Source organism: Capra hircus, chromosome 14 (assembly GCF_001704415.2).
Source record: "Capra hircus breed San Clemente chromosome 14, ASM170441v1, whole genome shotgun sequence".
In the NCBI taxonomy this organism is placed as follows: domain Eukaryota; kingdom Metazoa; phylum Chordata; class Mammalia; order Artiodactyla; family Bovidae; genus Capra; species Capra hircus.
This window is the reverse complement of record NC_030821.1, coordinates 20,817,049-20,833,884: the sequence shown is the minus strand read 5'-3', so window position 1 is coordinate 20,833,884 and position 16,836 is coordinate 20,817,049. Positions and strand designations below refer to the sequence as shown.

The window sequence follows — 16,836 nt, the reverse complement described above, 5'->3', positions numbered from 1 at the left end:
CTATAGGAGGAGGGTGAGGGGGAACCAGGAAAGAGGAGTCAAAAAGGGAAAATGAGGCAGAGAAAACATAAGCAGAGGTAGAAGGGAAACTCACCAGTGGTGGGGCTGGTGAAACCAAGGGAGAAGGTTGATTTTGATCTTTGATGTGGGCAGAAGAGATCAGCCAGGTCAACGCACTGCATAGAGCTCCGACTCCGCATTTACAATACCACTCTTTGTGATAAGAGTTTCAGTAGATTCGCAGGCACGTAAGTCTCCTGTAATGCAATCTACTGCCTGTGAAGGAATCCATCTGGACCCACGGGCATCACCCCTGTGAGTCTTGGGAAAAGGGGGAATTGATGCAAAGAGTAATTCCCGTGAGGCTCACTGCGCCACAGTGATCAAGCCCTTTGTTTCTGACCCAGGAGTCTCCTGTCTTACCAGCTTCCAAGAGAGTGTCACAGGCTGACTAGTCAGGTAAGATCTCAGAACTTCCACAGTTGTTAAAACTGCCATGCTCTTCTAGAACCTTGCCATTCCTTCTTCAAGGGGTGGTGTATAATTCCCTCCCTTTGAACCTGGCCAGGCTTGTGACTCACTTGTAAGCAAGAGAATGCAGATGTGACACTCCCATGAGTTCCAAGGCTAGGTCGTGAGAGTTAATACAGCTTCTGCCTTTTTAGCTGGGACATGTGCTGGAGCTCAGAACAGTTATGTAAACAATCTGACTGTCCCGAGGCCACCATGCTGTGAGGAAGCCCAAACTAGCCCATGCAGAAAGACCATATGGAGAAGCCCCCGGACTGTACTCAGAGGGAAATGCCCAGCCAGCTCCAGCTGCTCCACCCGAGAGCAAAACCCCAACAATTTCATTCACTAAATAACTATAGGGACTTTTTGCTCTTCAAAATATCTCAGTCATCTTCCAAGGATGAAGATTTGCAACTACTGAATATGGTCAAAAAAAAATAGGTCTAGAGATAAACAGATTGTGTACGTCTGGGAAAAAGGCAATTTGCCCATAATCACATGAAAAGAACAGCAACCTCACTCACAGAGATGTACATTAAAACTACCCAGTTTCTTACCCATTAAAGTGACAAAACTCCCTATATTGGACAGTATACTCTGTTGGAAAAAATATGGGACAACAGGCGCTTTCAGACACTGCTGGTGGGAAAGCAAAATGGTAGAAATCCTGTGGAGGGGGATCTGGCAATACCTGTTTGCATTCAGCCTTTGGCCGAGTCATCCCGTTTTTAATAATCTACCTAAAGATACATTAGAAGTGAAAAACATATAGACAACACTAGTTGCCTAATAAAAGTCTAGAAACAACCCCAATAAACTATGACACAGCCACAGAATGGAGTACTATGTAGTTATAAAAAAAGAAGGAGGAATTTGTATACTGCTTTGAAGTGGTCTCTGGAGTATATTGTTGAGTGAAAAGGCCATGGCACAAAACAGAGGGTATAGTATGCCACCTTTTATCTTTAAAAGGAGAACATGTGACTATATGTGTATGTGTGTGTGTGTGTATGTATGTACATACTGTATAAATATCAGTTCAGTTGTTCAGTCGTGTCCGACCCTTTGCGACCCCATGAATCGCAGCACACCAGGCCTCCTTGTCCATCACCATCTCCCAGAGTTCACTCAGACTCAAGCCCATCGAGTCCGTGATGCCATCCAGCCATCTCATCCTCTGTCGTCCCTTTCTCCTCCTGCCCCCAATCCCTCCCAGCATCAGAGTCTTTTCCAATGAGTCAACTCTTCACATGAGGTGGCCAAAGTACTGGAGCTTCAGCTTCAGCATCATTCCTTCCAAAGAAATCCCAGGGTTGATCTCCTTCAGAATGGACTGGTTGGATCTCCTTGCAGTCCAAGGGACTCTCAAGAGTCTTCTCCAACACCACAGTTCAAACGCATCAATTCTTCAGTGCTCAGCCTTCATCACAGTCCAACTCTCACATCCATACATGACCACAGGAAAAACCATAGCCTTGACTAGACGGACCTTAGTCGGCAAAGTAATGTCTCTGCTTTTGAATGTCTAGGTTGGTCATAACTTTTCTTCCAAGGAGTAAGCGTCTTTTAATTTCATGGCTGCAGTCACCATCTGCAGTGATTTTGGAGCCCAGAAAAATAAAGTCAGCCACTGTTTCCACTGTTTCCCTATCTATTTGCCATGAAGTGATGGAACCAGATGCCGTGATCTTCGTTTTCTGAATGTTGAGATTTAAGCCAACATTTCGCTCTCCTCTTTCACTTTCATCAAGAGGCTTTTTAGTTCCTCTTCACTTTCTGCCATAAGGGTGGTGTATATATCAAAGTGAAAGTTGCTCAGTCATGTCCGACTCTTTGTGACCCCATGGACTATCCAATCCATGGGATTCTCCAGGCCAGAATACTGGAGTGGGTAGCCTTTCCCTTCTCCAGGGGATCTTCCCAACCCAGGGATCGAACCCAGGTCTCCCACATTGCAGGCGCATTCTTTACCAGCTGGGCCTCAAGGGAAGCCCTAAATGTATCAAACGAGGAGGACAAAGGGTACAGAGGGGCTAGAAATAGAAGTTAGACTTCTTAAACAGAGCTTGTTTTGCAGATTCGTCATTGGACCCATATAAAGTTTTTACCTAAGTATAAAACAAAATTAAACTGAATTTTTAAAAAGCAACAATTTGGCCACAAAGTGAACAAATGCACTTACTTCTAAGCTTAACCATATACAGCAAAAAATTATTTCAGATTACTGTTAAACATAGCATTCTAACTATATAGTTCTATTATGCTATACCCTAAGGACAAAACCCCACAAAAATCTAAAAATATTTTCAGTAGCATACTGTTAGATACACAAAAAGTAAATAAGGACTTATAATGTTGTTAGGAACCAAGGCTTTCAGCATCTAAAAAGAAAAGAATATAAAATAAAAAAATAAGGAAAGCCAAATTTTGAACAAATAATATCAAATAACATATCTCTTTAAAAAAGAAAACAACGCCTAGCTCTGTCCACTGCAAAGGTTCATAAACAACAAACCCAATAGCAATGAACACTCCAAGTGCCCAAGCTCAAGTCTCTAAATATCATATTTCAATGAAAGGAACCAGGACTCCTCAGGGAAATGGTTAATTCCAAGTCTAGCACAGGAAAAAATACAATATAAGTCTAGAAAAAATATCACAGCAGAAAGCAAGGACTATGAAAGACTACAGGAGTTGTGTAAAAAGGAATAGAACTGAGAAGCTCCCTTTCACCAAAGATGGAACAGTTTAGAAACATACACACACATAGATAATAATACATGCAACAAACTAAAACTCATCAAATATGCTAAAAATCCATGAATTCATAATGATATTTCCACCTTTGGAGGAAACCAGGAAAAAAATTGGGAACTGATAATTCAGGGAAAAAGTGGACATTTAACTGCCTTTTCAGGGAAACCAAAAGGGCAACAAGGAAGTTATTCTTTATAAAATATCTAATGAATGTTGAAGAAATGTTAGAATATCACCATTTTGCAATTCCTAATGAAATAACTGATGTGGGCAATGATTATCAATGACTGAAAGCTAATAAGGAACTTAACAGTGGACGGTTATTAGATTGTCACAGGCAATCTTAACAGAAAATTGAGAGATAGCCAGATAAACATCAACCAAACACAATGTATGGACGTTGCTTGCATCCCAATCCAAACCAACTGTAGAAAGAGCATTATGAGGTCATGGGTGAGATTTGGCCAGTGATTGAATCTGGTTATATTAGCGGAATTTTCATCAATTTTTTAGGTGTGCTAATGGTACTGCAGTTCAGTTGAAACACAGAATTGTTAGTACATTTCAACCTACAAAAATAACAGTTTCATATAATTCAACGTTGTATCTTTTTAAAAAGAATCCTTATGTTTTAGACAGCCATACTAAAGTATTTACTTACACAACTTCCCAAACTTGCTTCAAAATAATCGAGTGGGTGAACACAGATGGATGCAGAAAGGAGACAAGATTTGCTGTGTGTTGATAATGTTGAAGCTGGATGATGGTACAAAGGGGTTCATTACACTATTCTCCCAGTTTGAAGTATGCGTATCCATTTGTATAGTTTAAAAGTTTTAAACTTTTATGTAAGTTGAAATGTTAATGTTAGAAATGCCTGAGGATACTTCAATAAAAATAAGTAAACAAAGTTTTTTAAAAAGAAAAGAGAAAGTGCCTAAGGCTATGACTGTGGGGTTCCAGAACTGTTTTGAGCAATTGCAACCAGTTGGTATCTGCTGGGAAGCATCCATGCTCAACTGAAAATATAATCGGTGTGGGGGTGTCTGCACGCATGTTTAAATCACCTTGTCATATGAGATTTTATTACATTTCCCACTGCTGGCAGTGCAAGAGACCTCTGCACTGGGTCTCTGGGCTCGATCTCTGGGCCGGGAAGACCCCCTGGAGAAGAAAACGGCATTGCATTCCAGTATTTGTGGCTGGACAATCCCATGGACAGAGGAGCCTGGGAGGCTACAGTCCGCGGGGTCACAAGAGTCGGACATGACTTAGCGACTGAACCACCAAACCACATGCGATTTGGGGATTCCAGGAATAATCAGCGTTTGAATTGTGAATTAACATGCAAAAGAGAAAAGGCCGTGGGCAAACTCTCCCTGGGCTCCTTTGTTAACATGTCTGGCAGCTTCCATTTATGTAATGGCTAGATGCCCCTGCCTCTACAAAGCAAACACCTGATTCAGAAAAGTAAACATCATAAGAGCAAGCAGCTGCCCAGAACCATCATCAACCGTATGGTAAGCAGAGCTTAGAGAGACACAGCAACTTTTTAAACACCCCAACTCTGACCTTACAGCCCATGGCAGGAACTGGGTGTTAAGGAATGGTGAGCAGAGCTCGGAGAGACACAGGGAAATGACTGATTATTCCTCTCACCTCCCAGCAGCAGCTCCGCACCCACAGAGGAAGCACAGGATGCAGCTGGGAAAAAGCCTTTCAGGCCACAGCAGCTACCTCGCGGCTCTGAATCAACGGCGACCTCTGATGAAGGGACAGAAGGATGCCAACATTCCTGGAGACCCAAGGCAGGGACACCTCCTGAGAGAACCAGGAACGCCAACTTTACTCTGGGTGATGCTGCGACAAGGTTTTCTTCCCAAATCCCACTCAACCCAAGAGGGCGTGTGTGCATGCTAAGTCGCTTCAGTTTTGTCCGACTATGCAACCCCATGGACTGCAGCAGGCCAGGCCTCCCTGTCCTTCACCATCTCCCGGAGGCTGCTCAACTCATGTCCATTGAGTCGGTGATGCCATCCAATCATCTCATCCTCTGTTGTCCCCTTCTCCTCCTTCCTTCGATCTTTCCCAGCATCAGGGTCTTCTCCAATGAGTTGGCGCTTAACATGAGGTGGCCACAATACTGGAGCTTCAGCTTCAGCATCAGTCCTTCCAATGAATATTCAGGGTTGATTTCCTTTGGGATTGACTGGTGTGATACTCTTGCAGTCCAGGGGACTCTCAAGAGTCTTCTCCAACACCACAGTTCCAAAGCATTCAGCCTTCTTTATGGTCGAACTCTCACATCCATACAGGACTACTGGAAAAACCATAGCTTCGACTAGACAAACCTTTGTAATGCCTTTGCTTTTTAATATGCTGTCTATGTTTGCCATGGCTTTTCTTCCAAGGATCAAGTGTCTTTTAATTTCATGGCTGCAGTCACTGTCCACAGTGATTTTGGAGCCCAAGAAAATAAAGTCTGTGACTGTTCTGCTTGGGAGGCAGATTCTTTATACTGAGCCACTGGGGAAGCTGCATAATAAGATACTTAATACCTTAATGACCTAATGTTATCAGGGACACCTTACTAGTCTTTCAAAACTGCCTTCCAGGTGAGAAAAGCACTTAATCCCATTTATTTGCTCATTCCACAAATATTGTTTCAGGGCTTATTGTATGTGCTGAGCTTGCCAGAGGTGTGTTTGAGGGCGAGGACCAGTAACCGCAAATCTTATTCTTTTCTCCCTTCCACTCTGCCTTTGGGATGAAAGACATTGGCTCCTAAACCTGACTCAGCCTCAGAATCACAGGAGTGAGCATTGGTACATGGCCATACTCACTAATTTATGTATCTTTTCCTTTGGTGGCTCCAGTGCTAAAAACAGCAAAGTTGAGTGGCTGCAACAGAGATCAGTGGCCCACTTAGCCTAAAATGTTTACCATCTGACTCTTCACCGAAAAGTTTTCCCAGCCTCTGATCTAGAATCTCCCTTCTCTCTGAGAGGTCCAAGCATCACTCAGGAGCTTATTAGAAATGCAGGATCTTGGCCCCACCACTGACAGAGGGAATGCCACTCAGTGCGGACCTGAAGCTATTAAACGTGCAGGAGTGTCTGGCCCCACCCGCCTACCGTATCTGAAGCCCCAGGGTTGGGGTGCAGGCTTTATTTTAGGATCCCCAAGAGAACCTGATGTGCAGCCCTTGGGCAAGGTGCCTCACCTCCCTGACTTCCCCAATCTGTAAAATGGGGTAACAGCACTAGGTACTGAATACACAAGGCCTGGCACGTCCTCTGCACACAGTTTACCAGAAGCCACGCTCACAGGCAGGGGTTGTGACTGTGAGTGTTGGCACTCACATCATTTATCTCCCAGCAAGCAAATCTGAGCCTGACTGCTACGATGACTGTCCTTGAAAAGCGATTCTTGGACGTAATAATCTATTGTGGTCTTGTGGTCAAACACGGCTGTTGTTTATGGAGATGTTTAAGCGTGGATGGTCCCTCCTGCGATCGGCACCAGCCCATCGCCACTTCCCTTGTAACTGCCGCTGCACCCTGTTGTTATGACGACCGGTTTCACGAACAGCCCTGCTATTTTCTACGAATCCTTTCGGTTTCCCCATGCCCTAAAGTCCAGCGGCCCTAGAGACAATAACGGAGTGATTTTTTTTTTTTAACTTTCACGAGAAACACTGTCAATTCTTTAAACGAGCCAATTGGCTGTCTGCTGCTCCCCTAGCAGAAGCCTCCAGCCCGGGCCTTAGAGTCACCCTGCACAGTGAACCTGCACAAATGTTCCCACTCATTGGCAATGGGTGCCACAGAGGACCTGTGGGCACATCAGCTTCCGGCTGGCATCAACTTTACAAGAAAACGAAGCAGCAAAGAAAGAAGTGGCTACCACGTCTGTGTACACAGCACAGAGTCTGATGTCAAGAGACCGTTTCAAAAGATTTCAATTTGAGTTATTGCTGCGTTAGTTCTAAGATTAGCTCAATATTGGCACATGTAACTTTTTCAGCAAATATTCACCTTTATCAGTTCATTTGACACAGGGGAATGCTGAAAATAATTATTATTAGAATGTGTTATTATTGCAGCAAACTCTTAATGCCAGTCATTATGTTATCTGGGTTTCTGGCAGACCTGCCTCCCCCTCACTTCCTCTCCTTCCCCTTGGCTCCTGCTAATCCTCTCTCCTCTCTGACACAGTCTTAGGATTAAAGGTACAGCACCTGCTTGCAGTCTACCTAGCCTCTGCTCTCCCCTTTTTCCTCTTGGCACAAGGACCCACTACTTTTAAGGTGTCATGAACCCAGCTAAAAGTTTTGACTTCCTAGACTCTAGAAGCCTGTGACAGCCATATAACATGCTTCTGGCCAATGAGAAGTGTAAGCAAATTTACTGGGTCCTGAGATATCTACTGTTTTACAGATAAAAAAAAAAAACACAACAACTTAGGTGGAATGCTTCTTTCTACATTTTCCCCTTCTTCCTATCTAAAATAAGATGTCATAATAACTTGCAACTATGAGGATGAAATCCACACACCAAGGATGGCAAAATAATAAGCTCAAAGAGCCCAGGTCCTGGATAGCAGCCTTAAGTGGTGGTGTGGCTCCTGACCTCCAGACTTTCTGTTAAGTGGGAAAGATAATGGAACCTCCTGTGATGGCCTCACCTATTGTTACATCAAGAAGCAACCCCATCAGTGCACTGAGAATCCAAACAGGCAGATGTAAGGAGAGAGGATGGCTAAAGACGTCTAAAAATGCTGGAGTGGCAAGAAGGATGCACAGCAGGTGACTGGAGGGAAAGATGAGAGAATTCACAGCAAGTCTTTGATGTTTTAGCATTCAGAGGGCAAGAAACAATAATGTCGGGAGTGTCACATACAGACTAAAACAGCATATTAATAAGGAATCAATAGAACTGCCAAGAACTGGTAAGAACACTGAGGTTCCAGGCATGAACCACTATTGGATGCAATCACCAACACTCACCACTTTCCACAGCAACTCTGGGCAACTCAGAAACAGAGGAGGGGTCACCCTGGGTTTGAAGTTGGCACAGTCAGCTCAGGGCAAGACTGAGGAGGTAAAGGGATCCTGGGTGCCAGGAGAGGCAGCACTGAAACACAATGTGCGTCCTTCACACTTGTGAGCACAGTAATTCTGCAGTGACTCCCATCCTACAGTGTGGAAACCGAAACCCAGAGAAGCTAAGAAACTTGCTCAAGTCACACACTTGGGAAATGTCTGTTGTTAAAGTCTAATTCCTTAACCACCAAACTATACTATCTGCAAGCAAAATAACAAGGAGGAGGAGGATGAAGAGAGAGGTTAGGACACGGCTACATGAGAAGGAGGCTGTAAACAGAGAGACAGATCTGGCGAGGTGGTGCGGTGTGTGTGGCTGTCTCAGGCTGCTGCAGTGACTGAGAAGAGAAGGGCAAGAACTTTGAGACTGGATTTCCAGGCTGAAGGGCATCTGGTTAGGGGCAGCTGCCTCAGCCTTGCCCAACTGGCTGTTAACATGCCTAGAAGACAGGAAAAAACCAAGACTCACAACAATCCCTAAAGTGAAGACTAACAGACAACCGAATCCAGAATCTAGGAGAAATGGGCACTATTCGTAGAGCAGATGGACTAGATTAAGAAAATCTACTGCTTCCTGGCTTTGCTTCATAACACAGAAGCCACATGGCAAGATGTAGGCAGACAATACCTATCCCATCTGACACAGAGACCCAGAGCTGGAGCGTATGGGGTTGAAGCAACCCCAACATTGGGCAGCCAACCTGCATGATTTCGTGGGCATTTGAGACTCAGACAGAGAGCTGGTCCACACACACATCATGTTTCTACATCCACAAAGCAACCACAAATCCCAGAAAACAGCTGGGCAGAATGTAAACAGCATCTTCAACCTGAGCGAATTGTAGGGAGGCGGAAGGGAGGTGGAAGGGACGTGAAGGGATTTACACACAATGGCTTCACACTACTCTTTAGCCTAGTATGTAATTTGTTGTGTTGTTGAGTCTCTTTTGCGACCCCATGGACAGAGGAGCCTGGCAGGCTCCAGTCCATGGGGATTCTCCAAGCAAGAATACTGGACTGGGTTGCCGTTTCCTTCTCCAGGGGACCTTTTTGACCCAGGGATTGAATGTGCATCTCCTGTATTAGCAGGCGGATTCTTTTACCACTGAACCACCAGGGAAGCCTGCAGTATGTAATTAACCTGAATTCAACTACATTGCTTAGAAGAAAAAAAAAAAGGAAGAAAAATCCCCTTACCCATCCATGGTCTTCACCGCCTGCTCTTCCCATATACCACCTAGACTTCGGCTGTCACCATCTGTAACTAAGGGGCTTCCTAGGTGGTGCTAGTGGCAAAGAACCTGCCTGTCAATGCACGAGAACTAAAACACGATCCAATCCCTGGGTCAGGAAGATTCCCTGGAGGAGGAAATGGCAACCCACTCCAGTACTCTTGCTTGGAAAACCCATGGACAGGGAAGCCTGGGCAGGCTATACAGCCCATGGGGTGCCAAAGAGTTGGACATGACTAAAGTGACTTAACACACCATCTGTAACTAAATATTTTTTTGAACACAAGGAGAAAAAAGTTTTTTTCCCCCGCCCTTGGCCTTTGGGCTTCCAAGCAACTCGAAGGCTCTTTTACATATCCCCCAACCAAACTTTAAACATAACCCCTACAGAAGCTGCAACACACACCACATATGCCTAGATTCAGGACCTTAAGGATGAAACCTAAATGGAGGCGTGTTTCCTTCTGTGTGCTTCTCTGCACTTTTTAAATTCTCTGAAGGAATATACACTGCATTTGAAACCAGGAAAAAAGATTATTCTGCCCAAAGACTGCTCCATCTGTAACAAGCCCAGCAGGTGGGTGGGATGCAGGTGATTCTCTGGGCAGCTCCGGCAGCCCTGCCCAGGGGCACTCAGCACCGGCAGGGGTGGCATCTGTGCCACAGAGCTGCAGGCATCACTTCAAGGACTCGCGTTCTCGCCTGGAGAATGCTGGCAGGAGGCTCCCACTCCAAGTGGTTCATATTTTCAAATAAGCCAAAGGCAGATGGGGTGGAGGAGGGCCCTAAATTTGTGCTCAGTAGTTAGCACTGCCCTGGATTTAGAAACAAGAGATCTGGATTCTAACCTGGGTGCTTCTATTTCCTGGATAGGTGACCCCACTCAATCTCTTTTATTATTTCCATTGTTATATTTTTAAAATTTTCTTCATAGTTGATTCACAATGTTGTGTTCAAACCATTCAGTCTCTTAAGCTCACTAAGCCTCAGTTTTTCCTCATCTAGTAGATGTTGATAGCAATGATGTATGAGGTTTAGAGTTATGAATACTAATGTCTCTTATTCATGTCTGACTCTTTGAGACCCCATAGACTGTAGCCCAGCAGGCTCCTCTGTCCATGGGATTCTCCAGGCAAGAACACTGGAATGGGTTGCCATCTCCTTTTCCAGGGAATACTAATATCCCCAAAGAAAAATGCTCACTTATAGCAGATGCTCAGTAAATGCTATTTGAATATAAATGACAAGGAAAGAGATGCAATCTCAGAAGGAAGTGTGAAGTAGTGACCACAGAAATCCTCTTGCTATTTCCAAATGTTCAGTGTCTGGGCTCACAGGAACATTTCTATCAGTATTCCGTGGCTGTAACAAAGTACCACAAACTGGGGGGCTTAACAGAAATGTCTCGTCACAGTTCTGGAGGCTAGAAGTCTGAGACCAAGGTGTTGGCGGGGTTAATTTCTTCTGGGGGCTGTGACAGAGACTTGCTTCATGCCTCTCCTGCAACTTCTGCTGGTTGGCTGGCCATCTTTGGCCTTCCTTGCTTTCAGTGTCTGCCTTCGTCTTCACATGGCATTCTCTCTGGGCGTTTGTCTGTGTGCTCACATTTCCCTTTGCATAAGGACACCAGTCACATTGGATTATAGCCTACTGTAATGACCTCATTTTAACGTGATTACTTCTGTAAGAACTCTGTCTCCTGAAAAGGTTACATTTTGAAAGAGAACATAGGCAAAACATTCTCTGACACAAACCCATAAATTGTACCAATGTTTTCTTAGCTCAGTCTCCCAAGGCAATAGAAAAAAATAAAAATAAACGGGACCTAATCAAACTTATAAGCTTTTGCAGAGCAAAGGAAATCAAAACCAAAACAGAAAGACAACCTATGAACTGGGAGAAGATATTTGCAAGTGATGCAACCAACAAGTACTTAATTTGCAAAATATATAAACAGCTCATTAAATGCAATAATAAAAAACCAAACAACCCAATCAAAAAATGGGCATAAAAAGATATTTCTCCAAAGAAGACATTCAGATGGCTTGACAGGCACATGAAAAATGATCAACATCACTAATTATTAGACAAATGCAAATCAAAACCACAATGAGGTACCACCTCACACCAGTCAGAGGAGCCCTGATCAAAAAGCCTACAGATGACAAATGCTGCAGAGGGTGTGGAGAAAAATGAGCCTTCTTACACTGTTGGTGGGAATGTGAATTGGTATAGCCATTATGAAGAACAGTATGTGTCGTGGTCTTTAACAGACCGGGACCTGGTGGACCAGAGTCGATGAAAAGAAAGAGAAAAAAAGAGAGAGAGCAGTATCTCTGGGGTTACGTAGAAAACCAATAAACCCCACACACAGGACTTGTATTGCTCACAAAGGCACAGGGTGTCCTCTCAAGGAGGTCTTGAAAGCCGAGCGAGAAAGTGAGCTCGGCAGGTTTTCACACTCCGACGAGAATGAAGACAGAAAGGCCGCGGGGGACCCAAGTCTCTAGTGGAGCTCCCAGGCTAATCCAAAAGATGGAGGTGGGAACAAGCCAGTGTGACCGCTGCTCTCACCAGGCTGGACAAAGCGACTGGAGAGCCTGGGGCAGGACGGGCGGCCACCCGGGAGACCAGGGTCGTGAGAGGTGAGATTCCCAGATGTTGATGAAAGGCCCGGGTTTGTTGCCACCTGTTTCTTGAAGTCATTTTTGCAAAACCACCCTTAAAACAAACAGGCTTGTGTTTGGCAAAGGGAGTGTAGAGAGGTGGGGAGGTTTTCTTACTATGCAACCCACCAGGTGGATGAGAACCTGAAAAGGAAGAGCCGGTAGAACTCTTGAGGAAAGGAAACATCAACTCTGCGGACTACAGGAAGAACGAAATGGACACAGAAACATTTTGGGAGATGTATTCATTCAGGAGAGATCACTTGAGGTCCTACTGTGGCCAGGCCCAGTGTTAGGAGCAGGACTACAATGGCCAGTGGAAAGACCCCTTCCCTGTCATTCCCAAGAGTACAGGCCTTAATCAATAATTATATGACTGTCTTGTAATAACCTAAATGGAAAAGAATCTGAGAAAGGATACACACACACACACACACATATATGTATTATATATTAGGTTGGCCAAAAAGTTCATTTGGGCTTTTCTGTACCATCTTACGAAAAACTTGAACAAACTTTGTGACCAACCAAACATATATATATAAAATCACTTTGCTGTACATTTAAAACTAATACAACACTGTAATTTAACTATACTCCAATTCTAAAAACTGTTTGAAAATATTACCAAGTGGTAACAGGTCTATAGGTCGAGCTGGCGGAGAGGGAGGCTTATCCACCACGCAGTCAGAGGTCAGTTCTCCACAGGTGCCCTCACTCAGGGAGGGGATCGGGGGTCATCGGCTGGGTGCGGCCTGCAGGGGCAGTCCTGTTGCCGCAGGGAGGTCTCCTGCAGGGCTCTGTGCACACGGGCCCCTCCCCAGGCAGAATGAATGACTCAGTTCTCTGCACTCCCCTAGCTCCCTCCCCTCCTGCTGTTCTAGACCGCCCTTGGAGGAGTCTGCTGCTGATGCTACTGCTAAGTCGCTTTAGTTGTGTCCGACTCTGTGTGACCCCATAGACAGCAGCCCACCAGGCTCCCCCGTCCCTGGGATTCTCCAGGCAAGAACACTGGGGCGGGGTGCCATTTCCTTCTCCAATGCATGAAAGTGAAAAGTGAAAGTGAAGTTGCTCGGTCGTGTCCAACTCTTAGCTACCTCATGGACTGCAACTGACCAGGCTCCTCTGTCCATGGGAGTTTCCAGACAACAGTACTGGAGTGGGGTGCCATTGAGGAGTCTAGGTTAAACTTATTCAGGGAAGCAAACATCAGCAACAAGAGATGTAAGGCAGAGAAAGCGGGAGGAAACTTAGGAAGACTGGACAGGAGGAGGGCAGGTTTAGATGAAGCGCCTATTCATTTAGAGGACCCCAGTGGGCGGCTTCACAGCGTGCTATGAGTCCACTCCCTGCACTCAGAACTCCTGAGGCTGGGGTGGCCAGAATAAAAAGTGGTTTCAATGGGATACTAAAAGAGAGTGACCGGGGCCCAGAAAGAAAGGACTCTTGAGGACTGAGGGAGCTAGGGGCAAGAAGTGGGAAGGGACTGGGAGGCTGTGCAGTCTGCCTTGAACAGAGACCCCCGCCAGCTCCAGAATTCTAGCCATGAAGCCATTAGTGGCGATTTTGTTGTTGTTTAGTCACTCAGTTGTGTCCAACTCTTTGCAACCCCATGGACTGTAGTCTGTCAGGCTCCTCTGTCCATGGGATTTCCCAGTCAAGAATACCAAAGTGGGTTGCCATTACCTTCTCCAGGGGATCTTCCCAACCCAGGAACTGAACCTGTCTTTCCTGAGCTATCAGGGAAGCCCAGTGATGTTTTTACAATCTGCATTATCCTAAATCCTGGTTTTCCTTTTGTCCCCCCATCAGAAAAGAGTTGATGGGAACAGGAAAATGTGGCGTCTGGCGTCTTACCACAACACAATCACTGTGGACCCATGCAGTGCCCCCCAGAAGCCTGGAATTGAATTAACAGGTGGCACATGGGCAGAGGGTGGATAAGACTCCAGGAGCAGGAGGGAAGAAAAAAATAAAGAACGCTGGCTAATCGCCCAGGGTGACTGTAGCCCAGGGAATGCTTGGTTCCATGCTGACCTTCAGAAATGTTTCCTCTTCTCTGAGGCTGATGGAAATTTCTAGGGAATTGAAATGATCCTGCCCATCTAAAAGTCTTGCCAATTTTAGGGGGCTGTTCTGAGACAGCAGTTGAGCCATTCCTGTGAATGACTCAGGTCTTCAGGACCACTTGCCTGGCAGGGCTGTCCCACGTATGGCAGGGTACCACGAATGAGCGTGATTGCCCCAGATACCACCTGTTGCAGATCTCATGATGCATGACGGGACATGACTCAGGATGGCAGAGTAATAAATGAATAAGCATTGGAAACAAATTAATATGGACATATTTAGCCATCCCATAATAACTCTCCCACACTTGCACATGTGTACAGACACACATATACTTCCTGTCACCAAGGCAACCATTCCCTGAAGCTGTATTTTGTTCTTTTCCACATTAGATATTTTTAACCTTACTTCCTAGGAGTGTAGCTCTGGTCTTTGGAGTCTCTCCTGAGGAAGTACCTCAGTACACCTCCTTGGGACATGCTGTTACATCTAACATTTTCCAGGTCAGTTTTGAAGGCTCATGTCTTACCCTCCTTCTGACATGGAATTCAGCCAACACACCATTTGAAAATGCACTGAAAGCATCAGCAGCACAAAATGACCATTACGATTGCTACTGTGAGTCAGAGGAATTAGAGACAAAGGTAGCATTTGCCTTGCAGTTCTCCCAGACAATTCTCGCTTTAAAAAAAGGTGGGGGGGGGGCGGGGGGGGGGTCACAAAGTTCATGTGAAAAAGGAGCCAGCTTGGTTCCAAAAGATGGAGACAGAGTCTCGGGATTAAAAGGGACAGCTCTTATTTTGGAGGCAGGAATTTAGGACTAAGGATGGTTTAAGAGCAGTTGACATTTCTTTCCTCCTCCTTATAACATATGTTACTCTTCAATTAACCTCATTTTCTATTTTAGATTTCAATATTTCAAAATGCCAGCAACACAAAGGGGTCAGGAAACAGTTAAAAGATTCTTATACAAATATTGATATGGCTTTTGACAACATCCATGTAATAAGCAGGGAAGTTTTTTCCTTTTTACATCACCAACGCGTTCATGATTAAAGGTCAGTCTGTGGCAACAGTTAATCTAATTTCATCTCTACGCTACAATCATTACTCTCTGCTTAAAAAAAAAAAACTTATTTGTCACCGGTCCAAAAAGTTCTCTGCATATCCTTCTGTCAGATTTCTGCCAGAGGGGGAATGGTACGAGGATTTAATTTACAGTAGTAATCCACTCTCATGCCCTGCCTGTTATTAAGCGTCGGGGCACGGTGGAGTGGAGAGGGAAGTCTTCACTAGGAAACAACTGCTTGTAAAGTAGCTTAAGTGCAGAACTGGTGATGGTGCGGCCGGCATTTATTATGCCCTGAACTAGGGCTCTGGTTTTCAAAAACCCGAGACAGGAGAAAAGGTAGGAGCCACGAGGAAGACTGCACCCAGGTAATCTGGGTCAGTCTATACATCAACGGAGAGAGGGGCAAGAGGCCAGTGGATGGAGAGCCTCGGATGGGTGCACAGTGGCCAAAACCCTGCGGCGGCGCATCCCGAGGGCTGGAGGCGTGGGTGGGCTGCGGAGAAGGCGTGCAAGCCGGGCGCGCTGTTCTCCCGCCCCATCCGACCCTGCCAATGAGCGGTCACCGGCGGGGGCCCGGAGGTGCGGGGTTCCCCCGAGGCTCGGGGACTAACTCAGCTTCCCTGAGGGTCTCTGGGTGGCCCACCCCCTCCTTGGGCCTGGGCGGGTCAGTCACAAGGCAGGTCGTCTGTCTGTCTGCCTGTCTCCCGCCTCCCCCTCCCACCACCACCACCGCCGCCGCCGTTCCGCACCGAACGCTGCGGGGGTCTGGGCTGGCCCTGGCGCCCCGCTGCCCCCGCCGCCCGGGGCCGGGCGCACTCACCCGCGTGCAGGCCGCCAGCCTCGGGGCCGCTGTCCGGGGCGGCGTTGCTGGGCGGCGCGTCCGAGTCGGTGTAGGTGAGCCAGGTGGACTCCGTCTCCCGAGTCCAGCTCTCGTAGTAGCGGGGCTCGATGGCATCCGCCCGGCTCCCGCCACAGCCCATCGTCCCTCCCGCACTGCGGGCGCGCCGGGCGGCCGCTGGGTTTTTGGTTCCGGCGATGGCTCAGCCCTGGCGGCGCAGCCCCGGCCCGCGAGGAGGCGGCAGCGGTGGCGGCGGCGGCGGCGGCATCGGGTCCCCGCGCCAGCCCGCCCGCCCGCGCCGCAGCCAGGCGCCCGCCGCCCCCTCCGCCGCGCCCACTCCCCGCGCCCCTCCTCTCCTCCTCCAAGGCCCTCCCCTTCCCCACCTCTCGGCCCCCTGCCGCCCCTCGCCCTCGCCGCGCTCCCTACCCGTCCCCGATTCAAACTCTCCCCCGCATCCTCCCTGGGGGCGCCCAGCCGACCGGGGGACTCAGGAGCGACGGCCTGGGAATGGGAGGGGGGCGAGGGGTGGATGTCCCTCCAGGGGTTCAGCCCCTCCAGCTGTGGTTATAGCTCCCAGGCTCTTG

At 46.9% G+C, this 16,836-nt stretch overlaps 1 protein-coding gene across 1 annotated transcript in view; it reads right to left on the bottom strand.

Moving 5' to 3' along the window:
• Positions 1–16,540, bottom strand: part of BAALC (brain and acute leukemia, cytoplasmic) — a 90,204-nt gene extending 73,664 nt beyond the window's left edge. Inside the window, exon 1 of the mRNA XM_018058331.1 lies at positions 16,235–16,540. Coding sequence (XP_017913820.1) covers positions 16,235–16,394 — 160 coding nt within the window. The 5' untranslated portion in view covers positions 16,395–16,540. The remainder of the gene's footprint in view (positions 1–16,234) is intronic.